At 57.4% G+C, this 17,812-nt stretch overlaps 3 protein-coding genes and 1 non-coding gene across 8 annotated transcripts; 2 read left to right on the top strand and 2 right to left on the bottom strand.

Moving 5' to 3' along the window:
* The first annotated feature begins 779 nt into the window (after positions 1 to 779).
* MAK16 (MAK16 homolog) lies at positions 780 to 4,586 on the top strand. The gene is made up of 10 exons (XM_055696110.1): positions 780 to 884; positions 1,525 to 1,574; positions 1,788 to 1,897; positions 2,046 to 2,110; positions 2,244 to 2,395; positions 2,689 to 2,743; positions 2,835 to 2,909; positions 3,274 to 3,384; positions 3,622 to 3,678; positions 3,948 to 4,586. The coding sequence occupies exons 1-10, from the start codon at positions 870 to 872 to the stop codon at positions 4,122 to 4,124; spliced, it is 867 nt and encodes a 288-aa protein (XP_055552085.1). The 5' UTR covers positions 780 to 869; the 3' UTR covers positions 4,125 to 4,586.
* On the bottom strand, positions 4,536 to 8,323 carry TTI2 (TELO2 interacting protein 2). The gene is made up of 7 exons (XM_055696109.1): positions 7,489 to 8,323; positions 7,042 to 7,228; positions 6,469 to 6,561; positions 5,900 to 6,084; positions 5,668 to 5,811; positions 4,946 to 5,108; positions 4,536 to 4,675 (listed from the first exon to the last, which is right to left on the bottom strand). The coding sequence occupies exons 1-7, from the start codon at positions 8,139 to 8,141 to the stop codon at positions 4,595 to 4,597; spliced, it is 1,506 nt and encodes a 501-aa protein (XP_055552084.1). The 5' UTR covers positions 8,142 to 8,323; the 3' UTR covers positions 4,536 to 4,594.
* A 262-nt stretch (positions 8,324 to 8,585) lies between these two features.
* Positions 8,586 to 8,680, top strand: LOC114015566 (small nucleolar RNA U13). The gene has a single exon (XR_003559572.1). It is a non-coding gene; the product is annotated as a small nucleolar RNA U13 (small nucleolar RNA).
* Positions 8,681 to 9,368: 688 nt separating this feature from the next.
* RNF122 (ring finger protein 122) lies at positions 9,369 to 17,301 on the bottom strand. Of its 5 annotated transcripts, none has more exons than XM_055696212.1 (6): positions 17,169 to 17,301; positions 11,718 to 11,874; positions 10,710 to 10,755; positions 10,425 to 10,466; positions 9,974 to 10,056; positions 9,369 to 9,884 (listed from the first exon to the last, which is right to left on the bottom strand). In XM_055696212.1, exons 1-6 carry the CDS (start codon positions 17,191 to 17,193, stop codon positions 9,770 to 9,772), a joined length of 468 nt encoding a protein of 155 aa, XP_055552187.1. In that variant the 5' UTR covers positions 17,194 to 17,301; the 3' UTR covers positions 9,369 to 9,769. The 5 variants fall into 5 exon arrangements, with proteins under 5 accessions (XP_055552187.1, XP_055552188.1, XP_027659537.1 ...); XM_055696213.1 differs by having other exon boundaries at positions 9,974 to 10,053; XM_027803736.2 differs by lacking the exon at positions 17,169 to 17,301 and adding an exon at positions 16,020 to 16,562.
* Between the last annotated feature and the right edge of the window lie 511 nt (positions 17,302 to 17,812).

The following is a 17,812-nucleotide window of genomic DNA, read 5'->3' as shown; positions in this document are numbered from 1 at the left end:
ACCTCCCAGTTAAATATTTAATCCTGTCTGATCTCTGTGTGTTGCTCTGGAAACTCGCTCCCTCTGATTCTGCCAGGTGGGCTCCCCGCCAGCCAGCCCCCCCCAGCCAGCCAGCCCCCCCCAGACTCCCCCAGCCCCCCCCCCCCCCAAGCCCCCCCAGCCCCGCTGCAACAGGCCACCCTCCTGCCTTCGGCCTTGGCAGCTCTGGCTTTTTAATTCATCAATTTAGCGGCGGTGCCACGAGCACTGGAGTTTCTCTGTTCTGAGTCATTAGGTCGTAATCCCTGCATCAAACCACCTCTTTTTTTTACTCGCCCTGCTGAAAAAAGAAAAAGCATTGAATTCTCAAGGCGTTAGCAGTGTGATATGCACAGGCCTTGCTGGCTCTGCGGCGGGGGGACACCACGTCAGGGGGGCTGCAGCTGTGAAGTTTTGCGCCCTCGGGCCCAGGTCACCGATAAACGTTTCCCTCACGGCTCTGCAGCGGGAAACGGCAGCGCGGGGCGCTGGCAGACCCCCCGTCGCGAGGCGGCCGCCATCTCTGCCGGGAGCGGGGAGGAGGAACGACAGGGCAGACGGGCCTGAGGCCGGGCCCCCCCCGCCCCCTCAAGCACGACTGGCCCCGACCAGGCCCCGGAGGGGGGAGGGGGCTTCCTGCTGACAACGCGCTGCACAGGGCCCGTCCCGCGGCTGCGCATCCCCTCGGGCTCCGGCGCCACCGGCGCGCCCGCCCCGCCCCCCGCCGCGGACGGCGCTGCGGCCCTGCCCGGAAACCGCCGCGGCGTCGCTACGACAGCGTGGCCCCGCCCTTCCCCGCCGCTCTCGCGAGAGCTGGCGGAGCCCCGCTCTTCCGGCCCGGCGACAGCACCATGCACTCGGACGACGTGAGTCCGCCGGTTCACCCGTTCCCGCCGCCCCGCAGCCAATCAGCGCCCGCCTCATCGCACCCACCACGTGGCCGGGGGGTCCCAGCCCCGGCTGGGGGGGTCGGGGGTCCCGGGCCGGGTGGCGCGGGTCAGAGTGTCCCATTCCCGGGCCGCGGCTGGAATGAGGGGTCGGAGCGTCCCGTCCCCGCGCCGGGGTTGGAGGGGGTCGGGGGTCCCGGGCCGCGGCTGGAAGGGGGGGGGGGGGGTCAGGGTGTCCCGTCCCCGCGCCGGGGTTGGAGGGGAGGTGGTCGGGTGTCTCAGGCTGGTGTTACAGGGGGATTGCGGGTCCTATCCCTGGGCTGGGGGGGGTCGGGGTATCCTGTTCCCGGGCCGGGAGTAGGAGGGAGTCGGTGTCCCATCCCCAGGCCGCTGTCGGGGGTCCCGTGCCCGGGCCAGGGGGCTGCGACCAGCATCGTGGCAGCAGCAGCTGTGCTGTCCCTGTGCCTCTGCCCGGGCTGCAGGGAGGGGGCAGCAGTCTTTGTGGGGTCGTGTGTCAACCCCCATGCCCCCCCCCCCCCACCGTTAAATCCTCCCCGGGGGTGCACAGGGTGCTGGGTGAGGGGTGGCAGCGTGTGTCACCCGCTGTTTGTCCTCGCAGGTTGTCTGGGACACGCTGGGGAACAGGCAGTTCTGCTCCTACAAGATAACGTGAGTTTTTGAGGGGATAGGGTTGTGCTCCCCCCACTGGGGGGTGTGTGTGTGTCAGCAGGGACAAAGCTGGGTGTCCCTGGGGCCCCAGTGTGTTCCCCTCACCCCTGTGCCACCACCACCACCAGAGGATGGGGTGGTGGCTGCAAGGAGCAGGGCATGCAGTGGGGTGCTCCCGCCCATCCCCTTCCACCTCACCTCTCTCCTTTCCAGGACAAAGACCCAGAACTTTTGCCGCAATGAGTACAACCTGACCGGTCTGTGCAACCGTTCCTCCTGCCCACTGGCGAACAGCCAGTATGCGACCATCAGGGAGGAGAAAGGTGGGGGTCCAGCAGCAGCAATGAACAACCCCTTGGGTGGGCAGGGGGTAAATACCGCCTGCCAGAGAGCACTCCAGCTCCAAGCACTCTCCTGCTGTCAGCGACATGCTCAGTCTCTCTCCTGGGATCATGTTTTGCTTTTCTCCAGGTCGCTGTTACCTGTACATGAAGACGATAGAGCGGGCAGCTTTTCCTCGTCGACTCTGGGAGCGGGTGAGTTAATGAGGGCAGGCTGCTGGCCGAGTGCAGCAGAGGGCAGTGAGCGATGGGACTCCTCCCAAGAGCAGATACATCCCTGCTTTGTTGCTGCACTGTAGCTCAACCTTTTCCCTTTCCGCCACCCCAGGTCCTGCTAAGCAAGAACTATGAGAAAGCACTGGAAGAGATAGACGAGAACCTCATCTACTGGCCCCGCTTCATCCGACACAAATGCAAGCAGCGATTTACTAAGATCACGCAGTACCTCATCCGCATCCGGAAGCTGACGCTCAAGCGACAGTGAGTGACACTAAGAGCAGCCACAGTTTGGCTTATTGAGCCGCTGCCACCGGCCCTGTGCAGAGCGTTAGCGCATTTAGCTGTTTTCCTGAGGTTCTGGCAGGCTTGTAAATGAACCTGGCTTAAGAGGGATTTAACTGCAGTCTAGTCCCAAGTATATAAAAAGCACGTAAACTAGTTGTAGCCACAGTTCTAATGATATAACTGCTGGCTGTTGCCCTGAATGAGCATTTGCTCATCAGCTACACAAGAGGCTGACGGAGTTGCTAACTAGCGCTTGTTGTTACCTGCAGGAGGAAACTTGTTCCTTTACGCAGAAAGATTGAAAGGCGAGAGAAGAGAAGAGAGGTAATGCCACTCTTTCATGTGATCTCCTGTCTATCGCTTCTGTTCCACTTGTCTTTCAAACACCTGATACAGCTCCTCTTTGCTCCATCAGGAGAAAGCCCTGATTGCTGCTCAGCTGGATAACGCCATTGAGAAGGAACTACTGGAAAGACTGAAACAGGATACCGTAAGGATCACTGCCTTCCAAGCACAGCAGTAAAACTGCTCCTGCTGCCCTCTGTCCTGGTTCTCCAGGGAGGGATGGAGCCTTGGTATGAAAGAGAAGCACCAGCCACATAGGAGGGGTAGGGGATGACTGCCCCCCTGCTTCTTGGGTGAATTTATAATGGGCTGGAGGACTTGTTTCCCCACAACGCAGAACCCCTTGTTTTCTGTACGGGTTGCATACTTCAGAATTAGGGAAGGTGCTGAACCCCAGGTTTACACTAGTTTGAAACTGCCTCTGTGCAAGCCACAGGCTTCAGGCGACCCTACTGCCAACGGCTGCCCTCCTCCTGTGATTTACAGAAAATCCACATTTTCCTTTTCAGTATGGAGATATTTACAACTTCCCCATTCACGCCTTTGACAAAGCTCTACAACAGCAAGATGCAGAAAGCGAGAGCGAGTCCGATGCAGAGAAGGAAGAAGATGATGACGAGGTAATGCTTTCAGCCACAGCACCACAGTTCATCCTTCCCTGACCTGGGGCAGCACCTCTGATTCACCTACAGGCTGGGCACTGTAGCGTGAACGGCAGGGTGGGAAGAGACTAGGAGAGGTGAACTCTGAAAAAGCATGTGTGTGCAAGCGGTGGCCTTGATTGCTCTGCTGTTGCAAGTCACAACATTGCATTGTGCTCAGTGTGCACGTACTAGCTTTTGACTTATTTCTTGCAGGACATGGATAAAAGAGAGTTTGTGGAAGCAGATGACAGTGACCTCAGTGACTTTGAGGTAGGTGAAGCACCAGATATAAACTGTTAGGCTGTTTGAAAGTGACCTCTAGCCTCTCGCTGTCTCTGGTGATGGGCTAAGAGCCAGCAAAATCAGATTTGTGGTACACACGGATACAGTCAGACTGCACTGTATCCACTACGGCCCAGCTCCTCTGACTAGACAACTGGGAGCCAGGAATTATAACCCAGAATCTGGTATATGAGGTAATTTTGCAGAAAGAGGTTTAGTTACACACCGTGCTTTGACATCACTCCTTTCTCCCTCAGGACATGGATAAGTTGGACACAAGTAGTGAAGAGGAGCAGGAAGTAGAGAAGAAAGCCTCTCACTCCAAATCTAAAGGGAAAACCCCCCTGAAAGGACCAGCCAGAAGAAAACGTCCCTATATTGAAATAGAATACGAAGAAGAAACAGAGCCAGCCACTAAAACAAAAGCAGCCTGACTCCTTCCTGAACCCACATTTTGTACTGAATGACAGGATTCCAGATCTGCCATGAGAACTCCTTCCAGCTTTTGCCACTCTGTGCAGGACCCTCAATATATTACTGCTTTTTTCATAGTCTAGACTCATAATTTTCTTTAAGAGAAGGGTTTCTGTCCCTATCCCAGGGAACTACAGCAGGTTTGTACAACTCCTGCATGAAGTGCAGTTTTAAGCAAGAAGACTCCTCACCTTTTCTACAGTCACCCAAGGCTCAGCTTGGGCCGTGCTCCGGGAAGGAACCTGGTCTGCAGGGTGCTGCTGCTTTGTTCTGAAGCTGGAGAAGCCCACATGCAGCTAGGCAAGCACACAAGTGTATCTTGTTTGGGGGAGGTACAGGGCTAACAGGAGTGGGATGAGAAAGACAGTAACTAAATAAATAAAAATAATTTACTGTACAAAAAGCAGGCTGTGCATTGATCAGCCACGCCTCATGTGTTCTCTTGCACTTTTCTGATGCATTCCCGTACGCGGTTCTCCTCACAGCTGCTGTAGACACCTGCCAGCAGAACCTGAAACAAGAAAAGCATCAGTTTCCAGTGCCTTGGCACGCTCAGGTTTATGGTGTTATCAACCCTCCCCCAGCTATCTGTTCAAAGAGAATTACACAAAGCATACATAGACGGCTGTCGACGCATCAAGAGCTAATGTTGAGGTGGGTGGGAACTGATGCTTTGAAAATACCGTTGGATCGAGGAAACAAGTGGGCTCTTGCATGCACCATTCTGCTCCTTTAAGGGGAAAAGGGTCAGAGATAAAGCAGTGCTGGGTCCCTGGCTCACCTTCACTTGCCCTTCAGAGCAGCGATCCAGCAGGATGAGGCATTCAGTGGCCCCTTGGAGCAAGGCAGCCTTTACTGGCTCTGGTGTTGAACTCTGGTCAGTGTGTACGTCCCAGATCATCTTCAGCAGGGCTTTGAGGAGCACAGGCAGTCTGCACGGCATTCTGCAAAGGGAAGCAGCAGCTGCACCTTACTGTAAGTCCTTTTCACAAGCCAGGGGAAAGCACAGCCTTGCTTAGCAGTTCCCAGACACTTCAGGCAGGAGCTGCTAGTTGCTATTTACATGTGGAGCAGGGTTGTAGCCAGCTAAGATGAGTAACTGCTTCAGCGCTGGGGCTGAAGAAGCTGCCTCATTCAGCACACCCGCCAGAGGGAAGACACAGGCCCTGAACGCAGGGGGAACCCTGGGGTGGTGTATTGGGGCTGCCTGTCTTCGGGCAGCCTAATTCACAGCACTCTGAGCCACCAGGCAGAGAGCACAGATGTAGTTTTTAGCCAAGCTGATGCTTCTTGAACAGGCAGAAATCATCTCAAAATGAGGCCCCAGCTTATTTTTTGGGCCAGTTTTTTTAGCCAGGCAGTAATGCCAGCAATTCCTCCCTGTGACAGATTCTTCCTTAATATATTGGGGCCTTTTCCTCAAGCAACAGCGACATTGGCTCTGAAAGAGCGGTAGCATTCAGGATATGCGTTCTCCAGTGGCTTTCACCCCCAGACAGGTACCTGGGCCAAGCGTGCTCAATGGTGCACTGCAATGTCTCCAGTATTCCCAGTCGGGCTTCTTCCTCAGGGCCATCACAGACTTCCAGATACCCCAAGATAACTCGCTCCAGCCTCTTCAGGTGCCGTGCTATCAGGATGCCAAGTCTGCCAACACAAAGAAACACACACTGAAAAGGGAGATACCTACCAAGGCCAGAGCAAGTCCCTGTAGGTCTGCGGTTACCGCTCTCACCTCCGCACAAAGGCAGGCAGGGCCCTGGCATACACCCGCCGCAGCGCAAGGCGATGCTCTGCCTCCATGTGGGTCAGAACCAGCTGCAGCACCTCATCATAGAGCGCGGTCGGTCTGGCCTGCTTCTGCTGCCGCTGGGCTCTCTCCAGGATTGGCAGCAAATCCAGCAGGCACAGCAGTACTGCCTGGTTCGGTGAGAGACAGTACATCTGTACAATCCTGCATATGTTCTCTACAAAACACCAGTAACTTCCAGACCCACTGACCACCCACAGCTGCTGCAGTTCACCCAACAGACCCGACTATTTCTACTACCTGTTACTGGCCCTCTTCAGCAAGGCTGCCACTTGGGAGGGGACAGGAGGCAAGAGGTTTGCCCTCTACTTGGGTATTTTCCTGAAATCCACTGAGTTACTTTGTCTCTTGGCCACAGGCATCGGTTCCTAACAGCCTGACTGGACTGCCTGTCAGGAAACAGGTTCTGCCTCCCAATGCCTTAAGCTGGTTATCCCTCACAGGGCTGATACACAATACACAAGGCAGATTCAAACAAATTTCTACTGTCCTACCTGGATGAGAGGGGCCTCTCGTGAGTAGAGGTGGTTGTAAAGGGCATGGTACACAACCTGAGCCCTGTTGAACTGGCACAGATCGGCACCTGGCTGCAACAACACAGAACAGAACATTAGTCCTGCGCATCACATTCAGCACCTGCTTAACCCAATAAAAGAGAAGGGCCTTCACAAACCCTCACACATACTGCATCTCAGGAGCACTGCTTACAAGCAAGTGGGAGCAGGTACCATACTGTAATAACTGCAGGTTAAACCCTGCCATGCGCAGGAGCAGCCACTTTCTTCCACCTCCTCAGCTGCTGTTTTGCAGTTCCATTGGCATTACTTTTAATACCCTGCCCTGAAAACTGGCCATCAGGCCAATATGTGAATCAGCTGAGCTAACAAATTGTTTTGCCACCTTTTGGCTGTGTTAACAGATGTAAGAATTACCCATACTTAAACAGACAGGGACGGTATGGGGGATGGAGTAGAATTGCTAGGTAAACAGCAGAACCAGGAAAAGAAGTCAGGAACCTTAACAGGTGTCCAGCACCTAGAAAGGGATCTAATTTCTCAAATCCTTACCACGTTAAGAATGATATGATGCAGGCAGCGCACACCAAGGATTTTATTCTCCTCCCGGTAGTCGTCTGAGATGAGCAGTGACGGTGGGAGGACACACTCCAGGTAACGGCTAAGCCAGGGCCGGGTGACATGAGGCAATGTCCAGGAGAACACAAACTTTGTGGCAGGGTTACACTTCCAAGTGTCTCTGGAAATACAAACAAACTTAGTGAACACTAGAACTAACAAATGCTCATTTCCTAAGCATTTGTGCCTCTCAGCTGACAGTAAGAGCTGACCAATTCTGCCCCCAAACACCTTCCACTAGTGGGTATTTGTGAAGCTCTTGGGCATGACAAGACACTCGATGATAAATATGGGGCAGAGTTCAAGAGTTTCGCAAAAGCTTCCAGTATTTCCTACACAGAGACCAGCCAAACACATCACTGCCCTCCTCTTTCTACTTACTTGGTCAACTCCTGTTTCAGGAGCCCCATCACTGCTGCAAATCTTCCTTCCTCATCTTCATTCTTTCCCTGAAGGAATTCTGCCACCGACTCGCAGCCTGCGGCTTGAACCAGCAACACCAGCAGCTTCTGTGCTGCTGACCGAGACCTCACATTTGTCCAGGGCCTCTCCACGACATGTGTTGCAGCAAAGATGTAGATGGGTCCCACCACACGGCGTAGGATTGGGCCCACCATGGGGACACCCAGAGCCTCCTGGGTCTTGGCAGCTTCCAGCTTCACAAGGAGGTGTACAAACACTGCGCCCACGTCTGCCGCTCTCTCAGCTGCAGCTGTGTACGCGCTGTCCTTACTGGGGAGATCTGCAGCCTCCTGCTCCTGCTTTGGGGGTGCTGCGTAGCCACTGAGCGCAGCCACCAGCTCGCCCAGCGTGGCAGGGCTCACACCTGCCAGCAGCCACTGGCAGTCGGCAGCCTCGACAAGCGCCCCCAGGTCTCTGACCACGCTGGCCCTGTGGGCCCCGCCGGGCCCCTCGGAGCAGAGCAGCCCGATCTGGAGCAGGACCTGCTCGGCCGGCGGAACAGCGGGGGGCGGCTGCGCCCCATCCCGCGGCCCCTCCAGCCTCAGGGCTCGCAGCAAGCCGCTGAGCTCCATAGCCCGACCCACGCCAAAGCACCTTCTCCCTCGCTTTTAAAGCCCCTTTAAACACACTCCCCCGTACTGCCGGTGGGCAGCAGCGCTCTGCGGGGAGAGAAACCCCCAGCACGGCGCCAGGCCCGTCCGAGCACAGAGCTACTGCCTTACCCAACAGGCGCCGCAAACTGCGGCAGTCTGGTCGCAAAATCCCATCCTTGCCGTAAAGGTGGTGGCCGGGGGAGGCGTGGCAACATATGAATACATTAGCATGAATAATGAAGCCCCGAAGTGCGGGGAAGCGCGGCTGTGCGGCCCCAGAAGGGCAGTAAAGGGACCGTAAGCGCGAGGGCGATTGGGGCAGGGGGACGCGCAGTCGCGGGGCCATCGGGCGGGGATCCCTCGCCCTGGGCTGAGGGGCAGTGGCGCGGCAGTGGGGTCAGGGCCGGGGACAAATTTGGGTCGATCCTTCCGGTTCATAGCGAATGATGAATGGGAGTGGCACGCGGCTGCGTGACGTGTGCGCCCTGCGTTACGACGTGGCACAGTCCCTTCTGAGCGCCGGTGGGGTCCGCGGGGTGTGGCCGCCCGGGTAGACCTGGCATCGCGGGGAGGGCGGAGCAGCGGGCTGGCGCGGCTCCCGAGGCGCTTCGGGTACTTTCGGTCCCGGCGGGTTCTGTTGCAGGGCGGTTTGGCGCCGATTCGGGAACGCGCCTGCCCCCAGCAGCGGCCATTTTGGGGCTGTTTCAGGCCTGGGCGCTACTTTCCCTGAGCTGCGGCGGGGCTTTTTGGGGCTATTTCACACCTTTTCCGCTATCTCCGGCGTCTGCGGCCGGGCCCGTTTTGGGGCTTTTACACTTTTCCAGTAATTCCCGGGCTGCAGTGGGGCCCATTTTGGCGCTAGTTCACACCTTATTGTTAATACCCCGGCCTATTTCACAGCTTTTTGGTAAATCGCCACAGCGTTTGTTCCTTGGAGTGCAGTAAGGCCTGTTTTGGGGCTATTTCAGGCCTTTTTGGTAATGCTCCCCAAGGTGTCTGTCCCCCCAGGGTGCAGTGGGGCCCATTATGGGTCTATTTGGGGTCTTTTTGGTAACTCCCTGGGGAGCAGCAGGGCCTGTTTTGGGGCTATTTCAGGCCTTTTTGGTAACTCCCCAGACTGTGGAGGGGGGGCCTGGCCGCCCCCAGCTCCCTGCGCCGCAGTGGCTCCTTACCGCAGCCCCGCAAGTGCACACGCCTCAGACCAGCTGAGAAACGATCCATTTATTCACCATTTTACACAAAACTACATCCCGCCGCCGTGGTGCGGGGAGCCAAGAGTCCAGAAGGGACCAGGTACAAAAACGCCCCCTGGAGCAGCGGGGGAATGGGAGTGGGGGGCAGCCCCCCAGCAGCCCACCCAGGGGGTCATGGCTCCACATGGAGCACAACTGTGGTGACATATAAAAACCAAACACCCTCCCTCCCCACCCCTGCCCCTGCAAAAAAACCCCAACAACAAAGCAATGACCTGCAAGTTAAAAATCCCAACTTGGAAATCCCAGATCCTTCGGGATGACCTGTGGGACCCCTGGGATGCGCAGGGCTGGGCGATGCCACGCGTGGGAGCCATGGTCCCGCAGAATTTGGCCAGCAAGGAGCGGGGCTGCTCACACCAGCTCGTCCAGGAGGGTGCCGATGCCAGCGCGGGGCTGTGCCGGACCCGCCATGGGCTTGTTGCACATGGGGCAAACACAGCGCACCTCCAGCCACTTGACCAGGCACCTGCAGGGCAGAAACATGGGAGGATGCAACCCCCCACCCGAAATCTCCCCTCCCGGCACCGCTCCACTGGCTGCCGCGGCCGTACTCACTTTCTGTGGAAGGCGTGCTGGCACGGCAGCACCCCCAGCTCCTCCTTCACCTTAAAATCTTCCAGGCAGACGGCGCAGGTCTGCTGTAGGAGGCAAGAGGGAGGGTGAAAGGGGGGTGCGAACACATGGGACCCAGCATGATGCCCACGCGTGGCACTGCTCCCACTAGAAATGCTGTGGCTGGGGAAATCCCGCTGCTGTGGTGCCTCTTCCCGGGTATTTCCAGCCGGGAGTTGAGTCTGGTTCCCAAACCGCCCCCGGGGAGGGGGTTTCCCTCCCAATTCCCAGCCCAGCACTGTTGCTCCCCAGCTGTGTAGTGCCAGCACATCCCCATCCCGGCCTTGCTCTGCTTGTGAGCTGCCTTCAACCCCATGCAGCAGAGGGGACATGCCCCAGAGCATCATCCTCATTAGCTCCAATTCCATCCCAACCCAGACGAGGTACTGCTCACCCCATGCACGTTCAGCCTCCGGGCATCACCTTTCAAAACCACCTGAAGGAGAAAAGGAGGCAGAGGATTTAAAACCAGGAGGAATTTTTGCCTGAAGCCCCACAGGAGCTGAACCGAGCCGGGCAGCTCGAGCCCAGGCGCAGCGTGTGCCATCACACCGCTTTTGAATGCACCCAGCTGGGATGAGCAGCATCGGTCTCCGCGGCATCCCCACCTGCCTGCACCCACGTCCCGCTTGGCCCTGAATCACCGCGGGTATGTGCAGAAAATAACCATTGACTTTACCTCCTTGTACCCAAACCGCTCGCTCTGAGCCTGGTGCCGCAGTTTGCTGGAGAGGGGGAGAAAAAGGCACTATGAGTTTTACAGCATCCTCAAGGGTCATGTCTGAACAGCACTGCCAAAAATATCAGGTGGCACTTGGAATCATGGCAACAAACGCACCTTCCCAAGTGGGATTTGGGGATAAGCAGAGCAGCTTGTGCTGCAGGAGCAGCATGGCCACGAGCAGGACCAGCCTGAAGCCATGCCCTGGGCAAAGCTGCTCCCGCAGCCCTGGGCGTCCCGTGCTGCCCCCAGCACCAGCAGGAATCGGCAGCAGGGAGCGATAAGGGCCGGCAGCCAGCATGCCCGATTGTTTGCCTTAGGAAGTCATTTGCGGTGCAGGAAACGATGTATTTCCAGCGCTTGCCCACCGGCAGCTCCCAGCCCTGCTGTGACCTTGGCTGGGGCGAGGGCGCTGGGGAAAACCGTCTGGCAGAGAAACCCAGCAAGACCCAAGGACAAGGGGACGCTTGTAGCAGAGCTTCTCCTCCAGCTGAGGCACAGAGACCGGCTTCCACAGTCCCAAAAATCACTGAGAGATGCACAGGACATTGCTGGAGCCAGGACATCCCGCAGGGAAGGACTGAGCCACCCTGGGCCCTGCAGAAACACCAGCTGCTGCCTCGGCTTTGGATTTAAAAATAGCCCTCCCTGAACAGGGACTGTAATGTAAAGACACATCCTCTCCCATGCAGCACCACTCCTTCCCTGCCCGACACAATGCATCCCTCTGCGTGGTCCCCTGAAAAACAAGAGCCCCTTCCTGCATTTCCTGCCCTGCTGGGGCCGCAGGGGACTGCGGGGACCACGACTGCGCCTGGCCTGAGCACGGCGGGTGGCCGGCCCCGCTCCTCAGGGCAGATCCTTACAGCGAGTGGCTCCCATCTTACGGGACAAAAGAACAGGGTGCTGGGAAGGGCTGGGGATGCCCCGGGGACACCGACCCACCACCACAGCCCCCCAGCTCACCTGATGAAGTAGCAGCAGAAGATGAGACTGAGCACGAAGACAAAGATGCCGGTGCCAAAAATGACCATGTAGATGTTCAGTGGCAGGTCCTGGAACGTGATGGGAGGCATCGCGCAGGGTTTACTGGTGTAAATCAGCCCCAAACTGCAGGAGCACCCTTTGGGGGGAAGAGAAAAGTCAGCGTTTAGGATGGAAAAGGGGAAAAAGAGGTGAAGCAGGTGTGCTGTGCGAGCAGAAAGAGCTGGGCTGACTCTGTCCCCTCCGGAGTCCGCAGAGCGGGCAGAAACCAATGCCAAGACATCGTCTCGTGGCCTGTGAGTTGGAGATCTCCCCAGGAAGAGCAGCAGCCCCGTAGAGCCACTCAGTGCGGCACAGACAGCAGACATCACTGCATTTCTACAGTCACGAACCCTTCTCCAGCAGCACAAACGTACCCCAGGCAGAATGCAGGCATCTGGGAGAAAAGAAGGCCCCATGCTTTCATCTCCAGAGAACTACATGGAGGCTGGAAGGGGATTTAGGGAAGGACAGAGCAAAAAAAGATCTTGAAAAACAAGAACAGTTGGCATCTGTCATTGCTCTGTGGGAGCCAGAAAGAGCAAGTGGCTGGTTCATCCTCGGTGCTCTGAGAACTGCCGGGGCCCTGCAGCCTGGTGCCAGGAGCACATTCAGCACCACACTGACTGAAACCCCTTTCTGAATAAAACCACGGGCGCCAGCACACACCAGCCACGCGGCGCTGCCTGGGCCACTCGCTGTGAGTCTGGCACCACAGGGGAAACGCAGAGGAGGATGTCACGCAGAGCCGGTGACAGCGTGGCCACCCCAGAAGGGTCCCCATCTGAGTGAGGGAGAAAGCACGGGAATACCAGACCCACTGACACTGCCTCTGCTGGGAGCTGATGCAAAGTCAGGCTCCGGCACTAAATAAGCACCACTTTTTATGTCTCAAAATCATGCTGACCCCCCAAGAGCCAGAGCTTTGATTTCTCATCAGATCTCACTCAGACAGGACTTTAAAGGAGAGCAACCCCCAAGCCCCATCTGTGCTCCACGGAGCATCTCCCCCCACCCCTTCCGCTCAGCACCCCCTGTTCCCACGCTGCGCAATCTCATCAAAAAGCTCCTACAGAAACACTTCTGGGTTTAATTAGAGCCCACTAAAATCCTCTGCCTGTTTCTCATGAGAGGATGAAATTTGCTCTCCACCACAGAGACCAGAGACAGGAAGAGAGCAGGCTGCAGAAACCTCAGCACAAGCAGTGAGAACCCAGGTTCGGTCTGTCTGGATTCCTCCCTGCTGCGACGGGCAGAGACGGCACCAGCACGGGCTCCGTTACAGCTGCTGGAGAGGCCTGGGACAGCTGGGCAGCAAGGGGAGCCCAGGCAGGGTGGGCAGGCAGCGCTCCTGGGGTGACATCCTGCCCTGGGACGCTCAGTTCCCGACTATCCACTGCTTTGCGGTGCGCTTTGAGTGTATGTGCCACATTGATGCAATGGCCAAAGCCACCGTGGCCAGAGAAGCACTCGGTTTGCTGCTGGTAGCTGGAGCAGGCACTAGGCGAGAGTCTGGACCACGGGAAACGGGATTTTCCTGCTGCAGAGGGCTGAGACACTTGCTGATCTTTGCCTCATGTAATCACCGGAGACAATTCATCAGTCACCTCATCTACGGAGCAAGAAAGGGAGGATTTCTTTGTCCTCTTCTCCCAGCCTTCTGCTTTTGAGACCACCAGGTGCAGGAAAAGACAATAGGAAACGTTTGGGGTTTTTTTTTTTCCATTTCCCTGCTGGAAATGATTGAGAAATGCTCCAAAGAAAATCCACCAACAAGTATATTGGCTCTGAAAAAAACCACCAAGCAACTAAATGATGTAATGCTGGGGCACAGGGTGGTGGGACACAGGCTGCAGAGCAGCTGTTGATGGGACGGACGAAGCCTCATTCAATGCTGGCCAAACAACACGCGGCGAGTTGTGGTAACAATAACGGGTCACAAGAGAAACAATAACGCTGCCTACGTGTATTTCAAACTGAGAGCTATTCCAAGAATCTGCTGAAAAGCACCAGCCATTCCCCTCTGTGCCACCAGAGCTGCGGTGACAGAAACAGCCCAAACCTGAGCTACAGCCCCATGAGAGGTGAGGGGAGAGGGGCCCGAAGGGCTGCTGCCCCCCACAGCGAGCATTTGCTCTGTGTATCCTGCAGCTCATTGCCAGCCAGCCTGGGATGACGTGGACCACCCCTGACAAGATGGAAAAGCCCTTGTCTGAGGGTAGCAGGAGGAGAACCAGCTCTGCAGAGAGCAGGGAAAGGCTGGGATGTGCATCCCAGAGGTTTTCCAGGAGATGGGCTGGGAAGGAGAGCCCCAAGGGAGACAAACCCTGCCAATCCCATGTTAACCTCCCCAGCAAATCCTTCTGCGCTCATCTTAAGGGGCTCAAACCCCAGCGTACGAACTCCTGAACATCACACCCAGACATCACTCCTCTGCGTGGAGTTGTCCCTACGGTCCCCACGCTCTGCCCAGCTGCACCCCATCCCATGGGGCAGAAATCATATTCCCTGACCCCGCAAGGTGCTTACTGAGCACTGCTCCTTGTTAGACACCCCAGTTCCCCACAGGTGGCAACACCTGAGTGTAAAGGCCACATGGGTGCGGAGAGACAGGCAGTCAAACCAGCAGCAGGGAAAAAACAGGTGGAAGAAGAGATGCTGTAACTTGCAGCCCTGTACCAGACGAAGCAGAGAGGAGCCAGTCTATGTCCCTGCCAGCCACAACACAGCTGGCAAGGCTAATTTTAGACTCACCAGCTTAGCAAGGGTCATTCCTGTCAAACAGGCTTTCAAGAATTCATGAGCTCCAGGCTGCGGTGCCGAAAAGTGAGTGTGGCTCCGGGGAAGCGCCCTTTGCTGGCCAGGGAGCAGCCATCGGCTCAGCTGAGATAAGAAGGTCCTGCCAGGGCAAGCCCTCGAGCCGTGGGTCTCAGCCAGGCAGTGCAGCTCCTGAGCCCAGCCTCCCCCAAAAGCAAGGTCCTCCCCACCCCAGCCAGCCCCTTCCCCTCCCACTCCTCCCCACCAGCGCTCATCAACATGGTGGGTGCATTGGCTGAGCGATGGTTTTGATTAGCGCAACCCCCTTCGCTCGACAAAGGCATTCGTATTTTTAGTTCAAGGGAAATGGATCAAATCTGGGTTTAACCAACACGAAATGAAGATCTGATGGGCACCAAACCCAAACCAAAATAACCCATTTCCCAGCTTAAATCTACCAGTTTTGTACCTGAAACCGGAATCGCTGAAGGCAGTGTGCTGCAACAGTTATTTAGTTGAAAAACGAGAAAAGAGGGATCACTAGAGAGCTGGGAAAGTGCCCACAGACCACGCTGCCTTTCTGGACTCTCACTACCAGAAGGATGCTCGGAAAGGGGGTTCATTTTGCCAGCAAAGCGTTCTTCATGCGGACTGTGAAACCTCCCCTTTGTAAGCAGAAGCGGCAAAGACGCAGTTTGACCTGTTGACGCTGTGGGTTGCAGCTCCTCCTCCTCCTCCCCGCACGCACAGCTCGCTGGCAGATTTAAGCGCTGAGCTGGCCTCAGTACCCCTGCTGCAAGCTGCGGGGAGGCTGTGCAGCGCCTCCAGTTGCGGTGGCTGACAGGGTGACCCCAGCCCTGCTCCCTCCCCCCATGCCAAACCCCGCAACACGACTTCAACCGTCACAACCCCGCTAACAACCGGCTGACACCTCTGTGAGCGCAGCCCCTCGTGCTCCAGCGATGCCGCGTGGTCTGCCCCTCCGGACACAACAGTTTGCAGTATTTTGCAGTATTTCAAGTCAGGACAGACACAAGTTTCAGCCCGCACTGTGCAGGCACGGGATTTTTGCTGAGCAGAGCTTCTCCCTCACCCCAATTCTTGTTCAATAAAACAAATGGAAAACTCAGCAGGTCATTAAATAAAACCATTCTTTCTACTCCCACACAAAAGCTGTGGGCTTTGCATCAGAAAACTGAACGCAGCTTCCATATAATTTTTGCTGTGATGCTGGAATAGGCTTCCTGCAACAGCTGCCCCAAAGCCAAGCAGCTCTCTGTGGGGGCTCCCTGGCTCCCCCCAGTTACCTGGCTCGTGCCCCGTGGCTGCAGAATCCCCCGAGCCACTGCGCAGCAACAGGAGGAAAAACCGTGATGCAGAAGAGGAGCCGAAACGCCAAGGCAGCACAGTATACACCGTCTACTGAGACATTCTGAATACACCTACTTAGGTTGAAAATGTGATTTCCTTACTGGGTCTCAGACTTACTTACATCGACGGCCTCAGTCCTGCACAGGTCCTTAGCGGCGCACAGACAGGCAATTTTGCTGGACTCTGCTGATTTTAAATATTTGTGAGCTTGGGGCTTAAAGCCAAAAAGTACAAGTCAGATGCCCACGGCTGGTCTCCCAAACCCACGCCTCGGCCTTGGAACAAGGGTGGGCTCTGTTCTCCGTGTTTCCCAAAGCCCGTGCCTTGGGAAGCTGGCGAGCGCTGCGGCTGCTCAGAGCCTCTACAAGCCAAGTCCCTCTTATTTAGGATGTTTCTTCAGCACAGCCAAGTTTGCATTTTCTGCTGCGGAGCTTTTCCTTGCACCCCGTTTAATGGAAACCCATACCCTCACCACATGGCCAGGGCTAACCGCCTGCGGGACCGGCAGCTCCTTATCCCCCAAGCTGCACAAGAGCACACAAGGTATGTGTTACAGCGGAGGAAGCCACTGGTTGCATTATATTTAGCTTCAAAGGCTGTAACCCTTTCATAAATTAAAATAACCCAGCCTTTGTTGCTCAGGCAGGGCTTTGATGGTGGAATTCCCAGCGCAGCTTCTCAACTACTTAGCCATAAAAATAAACCACTTCTCATTTAAACCAAAACCCCCTCAACATGTGCAAACTCAGTTCCACGTTCCTGAGAGTTTCCTACAGCGAACACGAGAGTGAGGAGCCAGGGCCTCGTCTGGGGTCCTTAAAAATAAGTTTATTCCACTTCTGCGGACACATGAAAGAGGGTTGGGGGGTTTTGGGGGTTTGTTTTTCATTGCAATCAGCAGCCGACGCGAGAGCATGGCAAAGCCATTCGGCCCTCGGCTTTATTGCTGGGCACTGAGCAGGGCTGGCTGCTCTGGCAGCAGAAGCGCTTCCCCGGCTCAGCCCCGCGCCGGCAGCCCCCGGGTGGGGGCCAGGGGCCGGGGACCCCGACGCGCCCCGCACCGCTGGGAGCGGGGACCGGGGTGGGGCGAGCAGGGACCACCCGGGAGGCGAGATCCCCCCGAGCCGCACGGGGCGGCGGGAGCGCCCGCTCCCCCCGCCCCACGGCCCCGCAGCGCCCCCCGCCCCGGGCAGAGGGAGGGGAGCGGGACCCCCCATCGCCCCCCCAGCCCCCCCGCAGCCCCCGGCCGCCCCCGCCCGCGCTCACCGTTGCACCACTGGAAGGGGGGCATCCGGGAGCCGCTCCGCGGGGCCGGGCCGGCTCCGCCGTGCAGGGCGCGGGGCCATGGCCGGGAGCGGGGCTGGGCCGGGCTGGGCTGGGCCGGGCGGCCGGGAGCGGCCCTGCCCGCAAACCCCGCCCCGGCCCCCCCGCAGCCGCCCCCGGGGCCGCCCCCGCGGCGGGCGCAGCGCCCGGCACCTCGGGCCGGCCCGGGAGGGGGGGGCATGTCCCGGCTGGGAGGGTCGCACACGGGTGGTTTAGAGGCGACAGAAGAAATTCTGTGCGCGGGGGGCGGCGGGACACGGGCGCAGGTTGCCCATGGGGGTGGTCGATGCCCCATCCCTGGAAACGTTCCAGGTCAGGTTGGATGGGGCTCTGACAACCTGATGGAGTCCAAGATGTCCCAGCTCGCTGCGGGGGGTTGGACCAGACGGCCTCTAAATGAGGTCCCTGCCAACCCAAACTGTTCTATCATTCCACCTAGCTTCCAACCCTGCACATTTTCGTGATCCTCAGTCCTGCCGCCCGCACCCCCAGGGGTGCGTGCACCCGCGAGGCACCCTCCTGCCATGCGTGTGCCCGTGAAACGCACGCAGGCAATGGGCCGTGCTCCAGCGCAGCCCCATGGCCCG

Source organism: Falco cherrug, chromosome 18, assembly GCF_023634085.1.
Source record: "Falco cherrug isolate bFalChe1 chromosome 18, bFalChe1.pri, whole genome shotgun sequence".
NCBI lineage: Eukaryota > Metazoa > Chordata > Aves > Falconiformes > Falconidae > Falco > Falco cherrug.
The sequence above is the reverse complement of the archived record's forward strand: the minus strand, read 5'-3'. Positions and strand labels throughout refer to the sequence as shown.

Coding starts and splice junctions, on each gene's coding strand:
- MAK16 (XM_055696110.1), top strand. Junction 3,385..3,621: donor AGGAAGAAGATGATGACGAG/GTAATGCTTTCA, acceptor TATTTCTTGCAG/GACATGGATAAAAGAGAGTT. Junction 3,679..3,947: donor GTGACCTCAGTGACTTTGAG/GTAGGTGAAGCA, acceptor TTTCTCCCTCAG/GACATGGATAAGTTGGACAC.
- TTI2 (XM_055696109.1), bottom strand. CDS start 8,141: ATGGAGCTCAGCGGCTTGCTGCGAGCCCTGAGGCTGGAGGGGCCGCGG. Junction 7,229..7,488: donor CTGAAACAGGAGTTGACCAA/GTAAGTAGAAAG, acceptor TTGTATTTCCAG/AGACACTTGGAAGTGTAACC. Junction 5,812..5,899: donor CTGCCTGCCTTTGTGCGGAG/GTGAGAGCGGTA, acceptor TTGTGTTGGCAG/ACTTGGCATCCTGATAGCAC.
- RNF122 (XM_055696212.1), bottom strand. CDS start 17,193: ATGCCCCCCTTCCAGTGGTGCAACG. Junction 10,756..11,717: donor TTCTGCTGCTACTTCATCAG/GTGAGCTGGGGG, acceptor CCCCCTCTCCAG/CAAACTGCGGCACCAGGCTC. Junction 10,057..10,424: donor GGAGGCTGAACGTGCATGGG/GTGAGCAGTACC, acceptor TGCCTCCTACAG/CAGACCTGCGCCGTCTGCCT.